Source organism: Diospyros lotus, chromosome 2, assembly GCF_014633365.1.
Source record: "Diospyros lotus cultivar Yz01 chromosome 2, ASM1463336v1, whole genome shotgun sequence".
In the NCBI taxonomy this organism is placed as follows: domain Eukaryota; kingdom Viridiplantae; phylum Streptophyta; class Magnoliopsida; order Ericales; family Ebenaceae; genus Diospyros; species Diospyros lotus.
Genome location: NC_068339.1, coordinates 44,241,591 through 44,263,321, shown reverse-complemented (window position 1 = coordinate 44,263,321; position 21,731 = coordinate 44,241,591). Strand labels below are relative to the sequence as shown.

Below are 21,731 nucleotides of genomic sequence, written 5' to 3'. Positions count from 1 at the left end.
CACTTCCTCACTGTTTAATTCTGCTATTTTCATTCTCATCTTTTATTTTGGACCCATTGGGGGGTGCAATAATCTATAAACTCTTCTTGATTGTCTAGTAGTCATTGAAGGGCCTACATAGGTTGAATTGCCGAATATCCAATCAATGTTATAATTGCATTATTATACTCTGATCTCCATCTGGTTTGTGATGGGTGAATGCCATTTACCCATCACAGACCTGTTTACCCTACTTAGATCATAAAAACCTTATTTTTTCCGAATTATTGGAGTTGTAGTTGTGGCTGAGTACCTCTTTGAACTTATGATAAATGGGCTAGTGGGCTTCCCTCATGACACAGAGCTTAAGCTCTAATCAAGTGACAAATAATGGAGAAATTAATATGTGTGTTACATTAGTGGTAACTGTAGCAGGTTTGAGTGGAAATGATGGTGATGAAAGTGATTTCTACTTGGGAGGCACTTAGGTTTTTCCATTGGTTGTGGTGATAGGTGTGACTTTTTGAGAATGGAAACTATTGAGCAAGAGGACACTGTTAGGATTTACAGCTAGTCTTAGCAAAGATGGAGATGATAATAACGAGTGCCTCTTTGGCTTGGATTGGATTTTTTAGTTGTGGGGCTATTTGTCTGTTAGAATGGTCTCATAAAATGAACATTTGGGTTTTGGAGGCTATGTGCTGCTGGAAGCTTGGAACATAGTTACGAAGATCAAGGGCTTCGAGTATTTACAGTTTAATTTATTTAGGAGTTTTGTAGCATTGAGAATTTGTTTGATTTTGTTTCTTCCTTTCATTTTAATTTTTAGTCTGATACAATTATGTCAGTATATAAACCTAACTAGTGTAAGGATTATTCAGGTTATTTCATGATTGAGTGCTAATTGCAGAATATTGAGCAACTTCTCCTTTCTTTGTTTGTATCTTCACCTCCTTTGTATTTTCTCTCTCTCCCCTTTTCAGATTTCCTTCCCTTCTCTTCATTCTTTTTTATTATTATTTTTTCCCCTATTCTTCTTCTCTCATTTGTCCCTTGTGGTCTTACTTCAAATCCTCTTATAAGGAATTTTTTCAATGGTGAAGGTATGAAAAAAGACTTGATTCACCAACAAGACAATACTGATACAGTCAACATGACTGGGATTGACAAGAGAAAAAGTTGAGTGGGGGAATCATGGCTGGTAGGATTTGTTTTTAGAAAAGTTCTCTTTGTTTTAGATATCTTATAAAACAACAACATATTAAGCCCTAATCTCATCATGTAACGTTGGTTACAAGAATTCTGGCCCGGTAGTCATTCTATTTACAGATAACTTTTGTAAGCTTTTGTAACGTATTCCATACTTAAAGTCTCCCATTAAGTTTTTCTTATTCTTCCTCTACCTCTTCTGCCAAGGATTTGTTTCATTTTATCTACTCTCCTCTTAGGAGTCTCTATTGGTCTTTCTTTCATATGATTGAACCATCTTAATCATATCTCACACATCTTATCTTCAACAAGAGCCACTCAAACCTTATTATGAATAACCTCTTTTCTAATTTTATTTTTTTCTTATATGGCTGCACATTCATCGAAACATCCTCATTTTCACTATATTCATGTTTTGCACATGTTGGTGCTTTATTGCCCAACATTTTGTGCCATACAACAAAGTCTTGATCTTGTAGATGTTTTAGAAACTTTTCCTTTTAGCCTTAATGGAATCTTACTATCGCATAAAATGCCAAATGTACTTTTTCATTTTAACCTTCATGCCTTAATTCTATGGGTAACATCCACATTAATCTCCCCATATTTTTGGTTTATTAATCCAAGATATTTGATTTGATATTTTCTTGGGATGATTCGATCTTCAAGTTTTACAATCATCAACACTTGTATCTTTGCTAAACTTACATTCCATATATTCAGTTTTCTACTTAACTTGAAACCTTGAGATTCTAAGGTGTTCCTCCATATATTGAGCTTAGCATTCACGACCTCTTTTGTCTCATCCTTTAAGACAATGTCATTTGCAAATAGCATACACCAAAGCACCTCCACATGCATATATTTAGTAGTGAATTAATCCATTACTAGGGCAAAGAGATAAGTGCTTAATGAAAACCCTTGGTGGAATCCTATTGTAATTGGAAAAGCCTTTGTATCTCCTCTTGTTTTGACACACGTTTTTGCTGCATGATATATTTAATAATTTGTATATAAACAATTCAAAATTATTTTCTTCTCTAAGACTGTCCATAAGACTTCTATGAACTTTGTCATAACGTAAATCTAAATCTATAAATGCCATATGCAAATTCTTTTGTTTATCTCTATATGTTTATGTTAGGCACCTTGAAAGTGTATGGCTTCCAATTGATGACCTACCAAGCTTGGAACCAACTTTGTTTTCAGACACTTTGATCTCTCTTTACAATCTTTGCTCATTCTCTCGTGAACTTTCAAATTGTGGCTCATTAGCTTAATTTCTCTATAATTTTCACAACTTCGATCATCTTCTTTGTTCTTATAAATAGGCACCAAAATGCCCTTCCTTCACTCGTCTAGCATCCTTTTTGATTTAAGGATCACATTCAATCAAAAATGCCCTCTCCTTCCATGCATTTCCATGTTTCTATTGGGATATGTCTAGTCTAACTAATTTACTATTCTTCATCTTTTTGGATGCTTGCTTTATTTTGTTCGAATATATACATCTATAGAACAGGTAATTAAGAGTTACCAAGATGCCCCAACTTAGCACTTGTTTCTCCACCTTCATTGAACAACTTTGAGAAATACTCCTTCCATCTCTGCTTGATCGTCCCCTCATTTGCTAGTATTTTGTGATTTTCGTCTTTTATGCATTTCACTTGGCTCAAATCTTTTGCTTTTCTTTCTCTTGATACATCTTTTGTGATAAGTCATTGGTATAAATTTTCACAAGCTTTTGACTTTGCTTCACTATATTTCTTCTCTGTTTCTTTTTTGGCCAAAATATACCTTTTTAGGTTTTCTTCATTATGGCATTATGTAACTGCAAGCTCTCTTAGTTTTGAATTTTTCTTGTACCTCTTCATTCCACCACCAAGCCTCTTTTTGTTTTGGGATTTTTCCCGTTGACTCTCTTAGAACCATTTTTGCTGTATTCTAAATAGCAATAGCCATTTCAATCCATTGATAAATAATTAAAATAGATTTGAAAATATGATAAAATTTGAGCTTGGGAGTTTTTTGCTGTCTCCTCTCATGCTGAATCTTCTCTACTTTGTGCACCTTTCTTCTATGTTTCAGCTTTCTTTCTTTATTTCCGTATTGATTTGTTTCTGCTTGCTGCTGCTGCTACTTCTCTCTGATGCTCTAGCTGCATTTTTTTCTCCTTGTGTGGCTTGTCTCTTACTATTGCTGCTGCTTCTCGTTGTCAGTCTGCTGTTTTTGTTTCTTTTCTTCCTCTGAGCCATTCATGCGCGGATGTTATGCTCTTCTTTCACTCTGCTGCATTTTAATTCTTGAAGTGTTCTTTCAAGCTCTGAAGCCAAAACTGATGTATGAATGCATGCAGCAGTAGAAGTGTACAGCAGCAACAACAAAAAATCAATAGAGTAGAATGGCTGATAGAACAAGTTACAATCACCAGGAAGCAGAGTAGAAATAGAACAACAGAGAAAAGTGGGAGAGGGGAACTGTAGCAACCTGCTGAGAATCAAAGAATAGAGAGTGGTTGATTCAACAGAAAGCACAGGGGTAAGAACTGCAGAGGTGCAGACAATGAAGGAAGGGGAGAGAGTTCTAAAATTCAAAGTTTAGTCCTCTTGTGAAACACATTTTTCTCTACCACACGCCCCCCCAAAAAAAGTTAATAAGACTTGTTTTTTTGGCTTTGATATAGGAATACTAACTTGTGGGATTATGAGGTAATTCTACCTGATACAGTAGCATAATACCACTTAAATTCTAGTATATAATCTACAAGTAGTCTTAATCCCATCATAAAATCTACTGCAGAAGTCCTAATTTAATTGGAATACATGAAATTAAAATCAATTTTTCCTGTTAAAAAACAAGAACTAATCCGTTTTATGTGTCTTCTTGATTCCTGTTTCATTGATCCCTTTTTCATTTCCATTCAAAAGGCATTCTTAAGCTTTAATTTTCTTTTCTTTTTAGATAAACAACTATGGCCCCGTTTGTTGCAGCTTAATTAAAAAAATTATAACTTCTAACTTCTTAGATTATAACTTCTAAAACTTAGAATAAGTTGTGAACTTGTTTGTTACAACTTCTCAGAAGTTGTAGTTAAACAGTTGTGGTGTTTGATACCATAAGCTGTAAAATAACTTATTTTTGTATAATTGTCCATAATACTCTTAATAGTTATAAAATGATAATTTAAAAATTAATTAGTGTATATGTATAAGTTTCAAGTGTTATAAAAAAATTAATTAGTGTATAGAGAGAGGGAGATGGCAAGAGAGAAGAAGAGATTTGAAAATGGAGATGGCGGTGGAGAAGAGAGACCCTTGATTGCGTGGACAGAAGAGTAATTCTTTGTTAAAAATAGAGGCAAAATTGTCAAAAAAATATAACTATTTAATCAAAAGTTGTAGAAGCTGGGGTACCCCAGCTTTGAAAAAGCCAGCTTCTACCCCTTTTAAAAGCTAGTAGAAGCTATAAGCTAAAATTCTAAAAGGTACAACAAACACTACATATCCGCTTTTTTGAAACTAGAAGCTAAAAGTTGCAGCTTTTAAGCTACAACAAACAGGCCCTATATGTTCAGGAAAAAATCTCCAGAAGGGGGCTAACCCTCCACAAAGAACCAAATCAAGCTGCACCAAGGCAAATCATCAACAAAACTCAAAAAAGGACTCCAGGAATAAAAAGGAATCCTCCTATAGCCACAGAAGTGGGAAGGAAGTGGCAGGAGAATGGTCCAATTAAGGCTAAAACTTGAGTCTCAACTCCCTCAAAGGCTGTCAGATTCATTTGTCAACAAATGTGCCACATACTACAAGAAGGAATAGTGTTCCAAGCTTGAGATAGTCTCCTATTCAGGCAAAGCTGCACTCCAGAAAACCTGTACCTGAATCTAGTTGGTTGAAATATACTGTTTACTATGGAATAACATAGTTACTTTAGTTCATAGACTGTCTCCTATTCAATAACACAGCTCATTTTCTCCATGCCCTGGAACTGAATTCCACCACCCCCCCCCAAAAAAAAAATAAATAAATAAATAATAATAATAATAATAATAAAATAAAAACTGGATAAAGGGCATGAAAGTTAGTAGTTCTTTTATTCAATGGGTTTAATAAAAGTGCAACTAAAATATTATAAAATGAGTGACTTGAACTAGATTAGGTAAGGGTAAAGTGTTCGCCAACAACTTCAATTCATGATGAAAACACATTGTATATCACTTTAATGATGTGTGTTCATTCTAGAAGGGAGGTCCATGTTAGGTTGAAAATGCAAGTAAAAATATTTTTGTGAGTAGCATCATGGAGCTGATTTAAATCTGTACTTTTTGTCTTCTTTCTCATGCTTAGTGTCTCCTTCATTTACCAAATAGAGGGCAATAGACCCGATGTAGAAATTCGTTCTTTTTAAGTTTTTAGTTTTAAGTGTTCCTCTCTGTGCTCCTCCAGATGTGTTGTTAGTGGTTCTGGAAAGATTGCAATGCATGTTCTGGAGAAGCTTCATGCTTTTGGTGCTATTCCCATCACAGTGTCAGGTACATTCTGATGTCAAATCAAATTATTTTCAGAACCATTGCTATCCTTTAAAGGAGATTGTTGTTCTTACTATAAATAACTACCTTAAATGCCTTTCTTCCATTATTCTTTTCCGACTTACTGTTTTATTTAGCACCTTATCCCTATCCTTTTGCAAGTATATATGTACTGAACTTATGTTTATCTAGAAAATATGCTGAAACGCCTACATCATCGTGTGTGGCTTTTAGAATCATTAAGGCTTTAGGACCCTGCAATTTCAGTGTTGCTTCAACCACTTGCAATCAACTGTACAAAGATTTTTTCTTTTGATGACATGGTTCTAAAATAATTGCTTTTTCCTCTCACTATCCTTGTCTAGTGGAGCTTGCAATAATTCTATTATGAATTATTTGTGGGTCCACCTCTGTTAGCAATTACTTAGATGATTTGTTTCTCTGGGTGCTATATGTGATCACCCTATCAGCCACATCGCTCTCCTGGCACTGTTCCCCCCTTTACCCTATTTGTTAGAATTTTAGCAAGAATTTATTCTAACTAGATAGATTCCAGACCAGGTCAACTATTTTCATTTTTATTTGTTTCCAATAATGATGTTGGTTGATACTGTGCCACTTCAAGCAACTAAATATCTCACTTTTGGATTGGATAAAGTGTAGTAGAATACCATGCTTTTTTAAAAAGAAGATATTAGTGTCTTGGTGCTTTTAAGTGTAATTCACATGGTTGTTTTTTAGGTTGAAGTTTTGCGAACAATTTATATCATTGTATATGTCCTTTGTTTAGATTCTTCACCCTGCTGTTGTCTGTTAACACAAGTAGAAAAAATGTGGACATTGTATACGTTTTGTCCTTTAATTGTTTTCTCATCTCAGGAAGTGCCTCCTTTTTCTGCTTATATTTTTTTCTAAAAATTATTTTTTTAAGTACTTTGATAATGATTCTTGGGTAGTTCATTTCCTAAAATAACACTCATTTGATCAACGGTTTGTATAAGCATGTGCCTTTTCTGAAACAATGTTGTGCAGATTCAAAGGGTTATTTGGTGGATGAGGATGGATTTGATTTCTTGAAAATATCATTTTTGAGAGATATTAAAGCACAACAAAGAAGTTTGAGGTCTGTTTCCTCCTCATCAATTTTTAACAGATTGCAACTTTTTAAATATTTTTGTTCTATCCTTATACATAACGTGGCACCTGCAGAGACTATTCAAAAACTTATGCTCGTTCTAAGTATTATGATGAAGCAAAACCTTGGAATGAAAGGTGCGATGTTGCATTTCCTTGTGCTTCACAAAATGAAATTGATCAGTCTGATGCCATTAATTTGGTTAATTCAGGTTGCCGTATACTAGTAGAAGGTAGTGGTTCTCAATATTATGCCTTTTTACTTCTCTCTTTTGATCCTGTTTGTTGTTTTCCCTTGTTGTTAATAATTATATTGCAATATTTCCTTTAGGTTCCAATATGCCGTGTATGCCTGAAGCAGTTGATGTGCTTAGAAAAGCTAATGTCCTCATTGCTCCTGCTATTGCAGCTGGTGTTGGAGGGGTAGGATGACCTCTTATGCATTTTCTATATTTTCAACACTTTTAAGAATAATACAACAATAAAATAATCACTTACATCATAAGCAAAATTCATGTCAACCATCTACCTAGTTTGATGATATAGTCTATGCATCTCCGAAGTGCTCATGGTTTTTAATTTCTTTACACAGCCCCAATTCTAATGTATGTTGAAGGAAAATCTGCAGTTCAATTGGATTCCAGATGTTGTATGTGGAGGAAGACAATACAATGAAATGAATAGGATAACTTCACTTGACACTGGAGCAGGGGGCAGTAATGCTCATAATCTTATTTGTTCTTGGCCAGGATGTATTGTTTCTACATATGCATCCTATATAGAATTAGATGGGCCCACCAAGTGAAAAACATGGAGAGATGTGGTCTGACTGAAAGCATACCTAAGGAAGAGAAAATAATTTTAGGAGAATCTGAATGGAAAATTTTTGTTTTACTGTTTCTTTCGTATCCTTATTTGCATAAGTTGATACTGCTCTGTTTACTTTTTCAGCCGTTGTTCTATTTGAGCTAAATCTTGTATCACTTGGTTGATAGGTTGCTGCAGGAGAACTTGAGCTGATTAACTGGTGCCCCGAAGAATTTGAGTCTAAATTGCAGGTGAGGTTTTACTGAAAATTCAGTCAAATAAGCTTGAATTTGTTTAGAAGGCATGGGAACAACAACATCACATGGAATTTTTTACTCCCATTGTTTACCTGGCTGCTCTGGAGATCACATGAATAGCATAGGATAAGTGTTGGAGCCTCTCTATATATTAAATACTTGGATCTTCTATTAACAATGTTTGAAGAAGAAAAAGATTACACTTGATAAAAGAAAACTTTGTAGCTTTGCTCATATATGGGGAGAAGAAATATCAGTATGCAGCATACACCATATACTAACTTTTAGTATATACTAAAAATACTAGTTGAACAGCTTTTTATTGGTGATTGTCAACAAAAGTAATAATGTAATATGTAAATTTTGATTTGCTATTATTTATACCAAAACTTTGCTATCAAAGCATTTTGAAGATGAATTTTTTTTTATGTATGGTCGAAAAAATAACAAAAACAAATGGAGATAGGGATGTGAAGACAGAATTGACACTGGATACATGGTTCAGGAAAAAATAAGGATACAGGTATGACAAAAATATAACTTTTATTAGTAGAGTAAATGAGCATTATATCTAAAATGACAGAGATGGGGGCGACGATGACTACAATATACCAAGCTTAATCACACTTGACATGTCAGCTACATGGATTCTAGATCACTAATCATCTATATCTATACCTATATCTTCTTTAAGGATGTTATAACTCATGTCATGCACGAAAAGTTTTCCACTAATTTCTTCTTCTTAGTTTTCTTCTACCACTATGATTTTCTTTGTTTCATCCCTTTTCCTCATAGAAGCATCTATTTTGTCCTCTTTTCACATAATCAAACCTTCTTGCTTGAGTCTCACATGTTTTATCCTTAATGGGAACCATCCTAACCTTATTATGGATGTCCTCATTTCTAATTCTATTTGTTCTTGTATGGCCAGACATCTACTGTAAAATCCCCTTTTCACATATTTTGCACATGGTGTTTTACTGTTTAACATTTTCTTCCATTTAGCTGAGTTGGTTTTCTATTCATTTGATAAAATTTCCCTTTTAGCTTTATAGGGATGTTAAAATCTCATAAAACACCAAAAACACTTCTCCATTTTAGCCACTCTGCTTTCTTCCAATTACATTCTCAATAATCTCCCCCTTTTTTGGACAATTCATCCAAAATATCTAAACTAATATTTTCTTGGAATGACTTGATAAGTCTGACAATAAAATTGCCCACATTTTTATATTAAACTTATATTCCTTATATTTATTTTGGGATTTGCTTAACTTTAAGCCTTTAGATTCTAAGATATCCCTCCATACCTTTATCTAATGTTCTTGCCTCTTCTTCTTTTTTTTTTTGTCTCAATTCTATTTATTTTAGAATTTACTAGTTCTGGATTTTGGTAATTTAAGAATTTTAGAGTATTAGAAAGTTTAGGCCCCATTCAGGTTCAAAAAACATTTTCTAGTTTTCAACTCCAGTTTTATAACTAAAAATCTCCTAACATTTTATGTTTCAAAAAAACCATAGCATTCATTTTCAGAAAATTTAGTGAACAAAAAAGGGTGTTTTCTAATTCATAGTATAAAGTTGAAAAATTAGAAGATTGAGTTCTCTACTTTCTATTGGGAGATTCAATTATTCAATAGAAAATTGAAGTTGGAAAACAGAAAATGTTTCTACAACTAGACAGGCCCTTAAGTTGTTGTTTTTTTTTTTTTCTTACTTTTATTTGAATTCCAAGTTTAGTTAGGATTAGAACGTTATGTTGTTATTTCCTTTTTTACTTAGTTTTATGGTTTGGTAGGATTTTATTGGTATATAAATAGCTCATAAGGGTAGGAATTATTAGATCTAGATGACTAATTATTGATTATAAAGTTTGCTATTAATTTTTCTCGTTCTTTCTCCTCCTTAATCTTCTTTCTTCTCTCTCTTTTCTTCTTCTCTGATGCTGCTTCCTCTATTTTCTCCTTTCTTTTCTTTTTGATCTTCTTTGCTGGTCCTTTGCTCTTCTTCTTAATCTTCTTGGGTGCTACGCTAGGAAAGGCATTTAAAGTCTTGAGAAAGTAGAACTAGTCCACCATGAAATAGTGTTTAATCTCTAATAATGATAATATGCAAAAGTATTGAAAAGGACCCCCAAACTAACATAAAAATTGTAATGCCCCTCATTTGATAGTAGTATTGTAGTCCATAACTTGTAAAATTTTGCCTTGATGCCACAATTGTGGCACCTCAACTATATCTTTGGCGTTCCTTATTCATTAGGTAATACAACATAAATGTAACCACCCATGCCCACAAGGGTGACCTAACAAAGTCCAATATCCTTTCTCAGGATGTGTTAAGGCTTAGCAGGTCATAAGTTAACCCTTTGGTTGGGAATTAGAGGCTCCACTTGGTTTACCTTGGGTTCTTCATTAGAGTGCGTGACCTCACTGGTCTTGAATTCAACCATACACCCTCCAGCTTGATTACCTTGACTTCTTGTCATTGAACGTCTCCCCCCCCCAAAAAAAAAAAAAAAATCAACCTCAACGGTTGACTTTCCCTTGAATAGGAAACATAGTTGTTATGTACCTAGGGTTTAGCCTAGGGTTGGATTGACAATCGGAAGGATCCGATTGAATAGAACTGAGAATAGAATGATTGGAGAGGGAAATGGGACAGAAATGGAGGAAGCAGTTAGAGGGAAATGAGGGAGAATTGCAGAAGGGAACGAGAGGGAGAATGGGAGAGAATTCTAGAGAGAGAAAAAATGAGAGATTTAATATCAATTCAAGCATGTTTTCTTCCTACAACAGTGGCTTATTTATAGCCTCACTGCTCCTGCACCCATGTGCAATCCGTTTGGCCTCAACCATGCACCCCTATGCAAAACAACTAAAATTCTAACAATTTGCAAAATACCCTCTTAACAACTATTTATATCCCCTATTACAATTTTTCCCCTCTATTGCTCCTAGGGTCATGACAATTTCCCCCGCCTTAAAAGGTTTTTTGTCCCCAAGAAACTTATTACAACCAACCTGTTGATTCTTCATCCAATGCCCATCTTCACCAACTGGTTTCTTCTTCGTCTTTTCTTGTTCTTATCTCGTATTTCCCTCTTCTTTTGCTTTCTCTTTTCTTTTTCCTCAATAGTAACAATACTCTGACTTGCTACAACACCAAGTCCAGCCATCCACTTCTTCCCTATTGCCATTGAAAATGGTTCCAATTGAGCTGTCAGTCCTGCAACCATATCATTTCCAGTTATAGGAAGAAATTCAAACTTCTCCTTAAGCAAATCAACGCTTTTGACAATTGTTGTCCTGTCTTGTGTGCTCAAGCCAATAACATCTGTATGGAATGTTCCAAGCAAAGTGTCTGGTGCAATCCTCTCATCCTTCTCCTCATGTAGTTGGTAAAGAGGCTTTTCAGGCTTCTTTCTCTATTATTTTCGTAGATCAATAGCATCAAGAGTCTCAACATTAATCGGAGTGCTTGAGAGACTATCAACTAATTGAATGTTGTCCTCCAATTCCTCTTCCTCAATCTCTCCTTCCACGTCTTCTTCTTCCTCTTCTCCTTCTTCCTTAAAGTTGAACTAATCTTGTTGCAGAACCCCAAAAATATCACCATCGAGAACTTCTTTTCCAAAGGAATCAGTGCGTTCCTTTAATTCTCCTTTTGCCCACACACCCTGGACCAAACCCCCAGAATTGTTGTTACTACCGGCACTATCATTACAGTCACCTTCTTTGTCAATTCTACCTAAACCGGTATACTTCTTCCACTCCACATTGGAGGTAAGCAGTGAATCAATTTCTCGCCATCTTGACTTCTCCTTCGGCTGCTCCGTTTTAAGGAATTCTTCTAGGTTAAATCTTCCGCAATAATCATCAAAAAATTTAGCGGGGAAGCTGTAGTGATACTTCTTAGTTAGTATCATTGCAAACTCATATAGCTGTTCGTGTAACATATGACTGAATTATTTGCATGTTCCATGTATCCCATTGTTGGTTTCCTTGTCAATTCGGCTAAATTCATTATCCAACTTTTTCCATACCTGACTCTTCTGACCAAACTGCTCATGGTTCCTGTTGTTTCCAACTGAAAATGCAACCTTTTTCTATTGCCATTGAGGCTCCAATTGCCTCATGCGTGCATTGTTTCCCATGGCAAACTTCTCTTGAGCAGGATAAGCCGAAGGCCAATAAACAGGAGCTTTGTACATCCTTAATCCAGCACTTCCTTTCTGTATCTGCTTCACAACAGTCACCTCTGAACTGATCCAAGAAGTGGCAAATTGCAGGCACTGTTCTACTTCAGAGTTGATCCTATTTTAGGACCGGATTAAACTGCATGTTACAACAACTTTGATCTGCCTTCAAGAGTCGCCTAGGGCTACCGAATATCTTGTATCGCTCGCTTGCTGCAATAATACCTAATACTTGTTGGAATCACCGTCAGAAACACTGGCCTACTTGCCTCCAAAAGTTAGACAAAAATTCTAATCACTGGTTCGTTACAACCACGAGGATAACCTCGCTCTGTGACTCCTTCTGATTCAGACCATGAGGCAATCGGAAATCACCAGACCCTGCTTCTCCCTTCAATTCCAAATAATAATTACCGAAATCACTCACCTGTTGCGCCTTCAAGAATCCACTCCCAGCTACTACGAGCTTTACTGGAATTAGATACCGAAATTGCTGAACTTCTTAGCCAAGACCCAAACCTATTCCCACCTCACACCATCCTTCCTTGTCGGAATTAGCACCTTCGTCTCACTCAATCCAAATTGATCAACTGAGCCCTTACACTGTTTGCTATCTCTTGCAAGGAATCGCTCAACAACAATTATCATCGATAAGAAGAATCAGAAGCCCAGAACCTCTCCTCCACCTCTTACCACCCAATCGCCCCCACAGGAATTAATGGCGGTTCTTCTCAACCCAATCACCGTCCAAGGCTCCCAGCCCAATTGCGATCGCCTCTGATTCCAAAATCACCAGAACTCACTGTTAGTTCAATCGCTACACCCACTCCAGAGTCCAAATCGCCTCACCCACTGTATCGAGACACTCCCCAGTCCAACCCACTGCATCGAAACACTCTCGAGTCCAAATCGCGACACCCACTAAACCACTAATACTTTGGATCCCACATGCGATTGCCTTGATTCGGCAATTGCTTCCAGACTCGCTTCCTTGCTCACCGGAATCTCGACCGCCAAAGATTGCCTGGCTCTGATTTGTTGTCGAAATTGCCGATCTTTGCTTCGTTGGATTGGTTAATAGGATTTGACGGAATCACAGCCAAGAATCGTTGGCTCTGATACCATTTGTTATGTATCTAGGGTTTAGCCTAGGGTTGGATTGGCAATCGGAATGATCCGATTGAATAGAACTGAGAACAAAATGATTGGAGAGGGAAATGGGACAAAGATGGGGGAAGAAATTAGAGGTAAATAGGGGAGAATTGCATAAGGGAATGAGAGAGAATGGGAGAGAATTCTAGAGAGAAAAAAAATGAGAGATTCAATATCAATTCAAGCATGCTTTCTTCCTACAATAGTGGCTTATTTATAGCCTCACTGCTCCTGCACCCATGTGCAATCCGTTTGGCCTCAACCATGCACCCCTGTGCAAAACAATTGAAATTCTAACAAATTGCAAAATAAACTCTAACAACTATTTATATCCCTATTACAATTTTGCCCCTCTATTGCTCCTAAGGTCATGACAATAGTCTGCATTCTATCGCATTGAATGTTACCTAGAATATCAGTTGTCGAAAAGGAACAATCAATTCTCAATCAACTGACCTAAAGCCTGTAGTTGATCTTCCACACTCTGTTAACTCACATTCGACTTCTTCTAACTGACCTTCTAGGCCTTCTGGTGCTTCATAGTCAATTATCACTAGCAACTGTTGCCTACTTTTCTTCTGTTGGCTGCTTCCATTGTCAACTTGAGCCTAATTCCAATTCACCCATTACCTTATGTTGATTCCTTGGTGCATGACAGAATCATCTGAGTCTTTAAAGCAAGTCCATTACTACAATATATTTCCTTTCATTTATCACATGCTTTATAATACACCTTACATATGTTTGATCTTAAACCAATTAGTAGCATTTCTATTATCAAAAGACTTCATGCTTTGGTACATTTCATCAAAATGAGCAGGTCTTGAGTGTACACTAACAGCTTCCTAACTCCTTAAAATTTTCCTTGCTTATTAGGGTCCATCTTAGTCTGAGATTTGGCATGAGCTTGCTAATCACTAAGGCCTGAAGGCATGCACACACATGATGGCAGCTTCTTTCCCGGACACATATTCTCCTGAGTGCACCCCTAGGTTCAAGCTTCATTCGCATATCCCTGTCCTTCCAATAGGTTAATGGCCTCACATGGGCCTTGCCTTACTAGGGACCACCTAAAAGGGGTCTCATACTAGCCCTTGGTCTTAATACCCCTTAACTGGGCTCAACCTTCTCACTAGGCTATCAGTATTGAGCACAAGGGAACTCTCAAATACATGACCATGAACCCACTCATATGCAGCACACTAGCACACTCATACATCTCCAATGCGCACACACGCACAATGCAGATGAGGAATCATGGCATCATGTTGCTATAAATAGTTTATGCATACTTCATGCAACATACCACACATAAGAAAGCCATAGGATGCTTCTTACCTCAACCATGCAGGTCTTCTGTCTCAGCTCTTGCTTTGTCTGTACAACATTTTCCTTCCCCTATTTATAAACTCCCACAAGCCACTGAAGTTGCAGCCAGTTGGCTTCTCACTTTGCTGCCACATTTCACTCCCTTAGTGGCAGTCTGTACTTGTCAAACTTAGCATCTTGCTTCAGCAAAATGGGACACTTCAACCCTTTTCTCAAAGCTTCTCCCATTCTCCTGAATGCTGGAGCATTGCTAGTGTTCCTAATCTCTCTTCATTACCCTCCTAAGTACCTCATTAGCCCCAAAATCCAGCTCAAAGTCAGCTGTTTAGTACTTACCTAATTCAATTCACCTGCTTTGTACCTAATGTGATAGTCAACTATTGGTTCCATTGCTTCACTTCTTCACACAATCAATTTCCACCGTCAACTGGTGGGCAGCTTTTAAGTTTTAAGTCCAGTATGGACAGCTTACCCCTAAGTCAACTTATGGTCAACTGTTGACTGTCACAAACCATTTCTTCCAACAGTTGACTGCTCCAATCAACTGTTGGTTGATTCCCATCTTTTCTTCACCTTTTTTTCTTCCTTTTGGTCCTTTACTGAGGTATGGGGTGTCACAAAAATATCAGAAAAATTAGTAATGAAAATAAACACATCATTGAACGTGCCAAAAAAGATGTCAAAGTTGTAGCTAAATTGTGTTTTTTATTCTTTATCTAAAAACTCTACTAGAAACCCTGCAGTCTCCTCAATCTGTCTGTTGTGTGCCCAACCCATGGAGATGTGTGTTGACTGCATGCCCTAGACAAGTTAAATTATAAAACTAATGATCATGCACCCAATATGTGTCTCAGGGTGCCAAGTGAGTATCCATGTCCCATACATGTCGGACAGCTCCAACATGCAAGATGAAATGTCTATGCTTCCTAGGTGAAAAATGCAAAAACCAAACTCAACCCAACAATTTGGGTTGTGTTGCTCTGGTTGTTTGGGTTTTGAACATATTCACCCCAGTAGTATCTACTTCCAAATTTTATGAGGCTAATAATGTTGCCAGAATATCTATACCATAATTGCTGGACCATTTCATATTTTTATACTTTTTTTTATGTTACAGTCTACTGGCACAATTTGTTTTCTTTTTTCAACATGCTATTGTATATATAAAAGCACACTCATACCATTTGTTTAGTATTGTTATAGTCATTAGGTGTACAAAGAATGCAGTAACAATAAGTCACCTAGAACAATTGCTTTCCGAATTCATAGTATAACCTCTCTTGGAGACTTGGAGTTTCTTGCTACGGGCATTAGTGTTATTTAATTCCCAGGCACAAAGTAGTTGGTGTAAATTTTTGTGGAACTAAATAAAGCAAGCTGTCATCCTTTACCTTTTAATTTGAACCCTTCAAGATTACATCTATATATGAATTTATATATTTCCTTATACTGGTAGGAGGCAATGAAGCAAACGTACCAGAGAGCTCTCAAAGCAGCAACTGATTTTGGCTATCAGAAAGAGAGTCCTGAGTAAGTTCTTGTTTTAAGATCCTCACAACCAATATCAATTTCCACATGCACATGCTTATTATTGTCTTTTATGACATCTTGTGCCATCAAAGTCATGCCAGGGATGTACTTTGAGGGGAGGAGCTTTAAATCCCTATCTAGGTCAAAGCAATGTTGGAAGTACCCTGAAAAATGATATTCAGCACTCTGGAGATATTATAATATTAACTGTGTCATGAGCATCTTCGTACTAAGACTTTTTCTGGAGAATATTGGAAAAGGATTAAGTTCTGGAGAAACAACAGATTATGATTCACTTTCGTGAAAAAAAAAATTAGAACTTCCAAAATAAGGTTTCTAAAATAAGTATATTCTTAGGAGATAATATCCCAAGTTTTGTCCAGTTGTTTCCAATAAATCAAGGCAATGTAAGAACTTAAGTAAGTTGTACAAAAGGGAGAGTCCAAATTTCTTTCTATCTCTACGTCTCTCTTGTTGGCTCTGATAAATTATAATCAATATAAAATTGAAACTTTTTCCCTTATATTTTGTCAAATTAATTTGGTGTAGGAGTAATTCTGTCAAAAATTTGTAATTTATTACTGAATAACTGAAAATTGTTGGAGAGAATTTTATGTTACATTGTTGTGTATGAAAATTTTTCCTCTAGAACATCACTCAACAAACATAGGTTAAATGAAGATGTGGAAAATGAGAAAGGAATAAATTTCCAAATGATCTGTCCTGATAAAAATAATGTTCGATTATAGGATTTTTAGAAATTAAATGATGTCTTTCAAAAGAGGTAAGCCTTGGCAGCAACAGTAAGGTTGCTTCTTTGTGACTGGTCACAGGTTTGAGATGTGGAAATATCCTCCTTGCAAAGCAAGGGTAAGGTTGTGTACAAAAACCTCCTCCTTTGACCCTTGAAATGGGAAGCCTTGTGCACTGAGGAAGCCCTTTGTATGATATCTTTGAAAGGGGTGGAGAAAATACCGTACAACTGGAAGTTTCGCGGGCATTTTCATCATATTTTTTTTCCTGTTTATTTCTATTGTAGCCAAATAAAGAAAATGCTCCTTTTGCATCTTCTTTTCTGTTCTCTTAGAAAATCCCTGAATCAATCGGTATGGGTTGGGTGGAGAACATCCAATTTGGTGGAGAGAGTTGGTTGAGGCATTATGAAATTCTGGGGTTTGATTGAGGAGTCTGGTGGCTAATTCCTCTGGATTATCAAATAGATTGCAGGATAGCTCAGTACAGGGCCCTTAGTCTTCGGCCTTGCTTGTTCACGAGTGCCTTGTACTAGTTGTCAGTAGCCTTCTTTCTTCTTCTGACGTGCTGGTTTTTTCTCCATTAGCTTTGGGGTTAGGGGTTCCATTAAGGATGTTAGGAGGGAGGTCAGCATTGCCAAGAGAGGGTGAACACTGTACAATGGAGGCTCGGGAACTCTTGGTAAACTAATTACTCTGAAAAATATCCAAGAGAGCAAAAAGAAATTGTTAGGCCCCCGGTTTTGCATACTTACTATAGGCGTCACAAGCATCCGAAGGGAGTTGAGGGTACAGCTGGAGGAAGCACCAATCAGCTGGTGCGCTAAGGGGTAGGGTAGATATTTGGCTGGTTTGTGTAACAAACCAGCAGACACGCCTGCATAACCAAATACGGTTATGCAGGAGAGAGAAGGGAATAACAGCTTTTAAAAGGGGTAGGAAGAGAGGGAGGAGGGTGTGAAGAATTTGGAGTGATTGTAGGAGAGTTCTGGGCCTCTCGAACGCCCAATTGTTGCTGTTCTTATTTTCATTTTCTTGTAATTCCAATTCTGAAATACAATTCAATCCATTTCATCCATTGGAGATCCTTCCTATCGGTTGGATCTCATCACCTTGGTATCAGAGCAATAGTCGATCGCCATGGTAAACTTAACCGAGAGGGTGGGGGACCTGGAGGGGAAGGTTGACACGATGAGGGGAGAGATTCAAACCATCAACCGGAACGTAGCAGAAATGCTGGAGCAGTTTGCTATCATGATCACAAGGTGGGACGAACAGGAACGGGAGCGGAAGGCTAAGGCTCATGGGAACGACTGGCCACCGGAATTGACCCCAGATTCCGAAGTGACACCAGGAGGGGGTATGAGTCACAGAATGGAGGGAAGCATGAGCGCCGCATGGCGACCGGAGGGGAGAGGTAGGAGGCTGGAAATGCCTACCTTCGAAGGAGACAATCCAGACGACTGGATTTTCAGGGCGGAGAGATACTTCACGACCAACCAGCTCTCGGAGGATGAAAAGATAGAGTCCGCTGCATTATGCTTCGAGGCAGGGGCCCTCGCTTGGTTCCAGTGGGAGTCTAGGCGCAGGGGGATCCGTAGCTGGGAGGGGCTCAAGCAGGGAATTCTTAACCGATTCCGCCCAACTCAAGAAGGATCGCTGGAAGAGAGGTTCCTTGCTCTGCGACAAGAAGGCACGATTAAGGAATATAGGCTGATGTTTGAGACATTGGCGGTACCTGTGTCAGACGTCTTTGAGGCATTCTTGGAAGGACATTTCATCAACGGCCTTAAGCCTGAAATTAAGGCTGAGATCAGGGTATTACAACCCAGGGGGTTGGATCGGGTCATGCTAATAGCGCAATGTATAGAGGATAAAAATGCAGTCGTCCTGAGCTGCGGTAGGGGGTTCGGACAAGTGGGAAGTAAAATTCCCACCTACTCTACCACTAACACCGTTAGAATCCCTCCCTCACAATCCAGAAGCCCGACTCCTTATTCGAGAGTCTCGAACCAGGTGAGTAGTAAGCTACCGGTGGCCGAGAGTGGTAGTAATGTTCCTTTTAAACGGCTCAGTGAGGCTGAGTGGAAAGCCAAGAGAGAGAAGGGATTGTGTTTCCGTTGTGATGAGAAATACTCGATTGGCCACAGGTGCAAGAACAAGGAGCTGCACGTTATGATGATCTATGATGAAGAAAAAGAGAGGGAAGGATCCGAAAGGGGAACCACAGAGGTGAGAGAAGACGAGGGAGGAGAGGAAGTGCACCAAGGCAGTGAAATCATTGAACTCTCTATGAATTCAGTGGTTGGTTTAACAACACCGCAGACCATGAAGCTACAAGGCGTTATCGAAGGGCAACCAGTAGTAGTACTGATCGATGGAGGGGCGACGCACAACTTTATAGCGGCCGAGTTAGTTCAACAACTGGGACTGCCGCGAACAGAAACGACTGGTTATGGTGTTATCATGGGAACGGGAATGGCAGTGCAAGGGGCCGGGATTTGCAAGGGCGTAAAGTTGCATCTACAAAACTTGCAAATAGTGGAAGATTTTCTACCTCTGGAGCTGGGCAGCTCAGATGTAATTCTTGGGATGAAGTGGTTGGCTGCGGTGGGAAAAATGAGAGTGGATTGGAAGGCCTTGACTATGAAGTTCCAGGTGGGGGGATTAGCCGTGACCTTGCAGGGCGACCCTAGCTTGAGCAAAAGCTTGGTATCCCTGAAGGCAATGATGAAGGCTTTCAAGGAGAATGGAGAAGGAGTGCTGCTTGAATTGGGAACGATGGCATCTGATTACAGTGACAAAACGGTCGAGATCCCACCGTTCCTTAAGCAAGTGTTAGCTGAGTTCGAGGAGGTGTTTTCAGCACCTGAAGGGCTGCCTCCTTCCAGAAAGAAGGATCATGCCATCAACCTGCTGCCAGGCACAACTCCAGTCAATGTGCGGCCCTACCGTTATCCCTATCTACAGAAAAACGAGATTGAAAAGATGGTAGGAGAGATGCTAGTCGCAGGGATCATACAACCCAGTTCCAGCCCCTTTTCGAGCCCGGTTCTGCTGGTCAAGAAGAATGATGGAGGGTGGAGGTTCTGTGTGGATTATAGGGCATTAAATAAGGTGACAGTGGCCGACAAATTCCCAATTCCAGTGATTGAAGAGCTGCTGGATGAGCTTCATGGAGCCAAGGTCTTCTCCAAACTCGACCTTAAGTCCAGGTATCACCAAATTCGCGTCAAGGCAGAGGATATTCCAAAGACAGCATTCCGGACGCATGAAGGCCACTACGAATTCCTCGTAATGCCTTTTGGATTGACTAACGCGCCAGCCACATTTCAGTCACTGATGAATAACATCTTCAGAGAACAGATGAGGCGTTTCGTGCTAGTTTTCTTCGACGACATCTTGGTTTTTAGCAAAGACTTTGAACAGCATGCACAACACTTGTGCTCTGTTCTGGAGGTGTTGGCAGCTAACCATTTATTTGCGAATAAGAAGAAGTGTTCATTCGGACAATTGGAAATTGAGTACCTAGGTCACATTATATCACATGAAGGAGTCTCGGCTGATTATAACAAGGTAAAAGCCATGTTAGAGTGGCCCTCTCCCGCCACACTGAAGGAGTTGCGTGGTTTTCTTGGTCTCACCGGGTACTATAGGCGTTTTGTTAAAGATTATGGCAAGATAGCTTGGCCACTCACGGACAGACTCAGGAAGGGTAATTTCTTTTGGGATGAAGCGGGTGAGCAAGCTTTTCGCCAGCTCAAAGCTGCCATGGTGTCACTGCCCGTGTTGGCTTTGCCGAATTTTGACAAACCATTCGAGGTGGAGACAGATGCTTCGGGACATGGCATGGGGGCTGTGTTAATGCAAGACCATCGACCTATTGCATACTTTAATTAGGCGTTTAATCAGTTCGGTAGGAGGAAATCAGTGTATGAGAGGGAACTAATGGCCATTGTGTTCGCAGTACAAAAATGGAGACACTACCTCTTGGGACAGAAATTTGTGGTCGGGACGGATAAAAAAAATCTCAAGTTCTTGATGGAACAGAGATTGGTGAGTCCAGAATATCAGAAGTGGATGGTGAAGTTAATGGGATTTCAGTTTGAAATCCAATATAGACCTGGGTTGGAGAATAAAGCGGCTGATGGGTTGTCCCGCATCAGCCACTCTGCTGCCCTCCTAGCTTTAACCGTTCCTCAGGTTTTCCAACTGGATCAGCTAGCTAAGGAGGTAGCTGACAATGAAGAGCTACAAGTGGTGGTCAAGGACCTCCAGCGGGATCCTACTTCCAGACCCCATTTTCAGTTGGTGGACGGTTTCCTTTTTTACAAAGGGAGGATATATCTATTGAAGGGTTCTTCTCTCATCCCATTGCTTTTACATGAGGGTCATGATGTGTTGGGGGGCACTTGGGCTTCTTGAAGACTTACAAGAGGATCGCGGCAAGTGTGTATTGATTGGGGATGAAGAGGGACATTCACAGGTATGTAAGCCACTGTGCGGTTTGCCAGCAAAACAAAGTACTGGCACTCAAACCGGGAGGACTTTTGCAACCCCTTCCGATTCCAAATCAAATTTGGGAAGACCTTGCGATGGACTTTATTGAAGGCTTACCCAGGTCAGGAAAAATAGACTCGATTCTGGTGGTGGTTGATAGACTCAGTAAGTATGGCCATTTTATTGGGTTGAAACACCCTTTTTCTGCTGGAGAAGTGGCAGGAGTCTTCATCAAGGAGGTTGTACGGCTTCATGGTCTACCACGGTCCATTGTGTCTGATCAGGATAAGATATTCATGAGCAAATTCTGGGAGGAACTCTTTCGTCTCCAAGGTACCAAGCTCCAACGCAGC

General features: G+C 38.7%; 2 protein-coding genes across 8 annotated transcripts in view; both read left to right on the top strand.

The window, feature by feature from the left end:
- The window catches only part of LOC127795463 (uncharacterized), a 51,018-nt gene that overhangs the window by 25,213 nt on the left and 4,074 nt on the right, over positions 1-21,731 (top strand). For 6 of the 7 annotated variants that reach the window (XM_052327139.1, XM_052327143.1, XM_052327141.1 and 3 more), the window contains 6 exons: positions 5,634-5,719; positions 6,749-6,839; positions 6,926-7,083; positions 7,182-7,273; positions 7,846-7,908; positions 16,053-16,126. In XM_052327139.1, coding sequence (XP_052183099.1) covers positions 5,634-5,719; positions 6,749-6,839; positions 6,926-7,083; positions 7,182-7,273; positions 7,846-7,908; positions 16,053-16,126 — 564 coding nt within the window. Of the gene's footprint in view, positions 1-5,633; positions 5,720-6,748; positions 6,840-6,925; positions 7,084-7,181; positions 7,274-7,845; positions 7,909-16,052; positions 16,127-21,731 lie in introns of those variants that run through there. The other variant, XR_008021799.1, reaches the window with a different exon arrangement.
- Positions 16,142-20,787, top strand: LOC127795462 (uncharacterized). Its single transcript, XM_052327138.1, has one exon. The coding sequence runs from the start codon at positions 18,019-18,021 to the stop codon at positions 20,776-20,778; it is 2,760 nt and encodes a 919-aa protein (XP_052183098.1). The 5' UTR covers positions 16,142-18,018; the 3' UTR covers positions 20,779-20,787.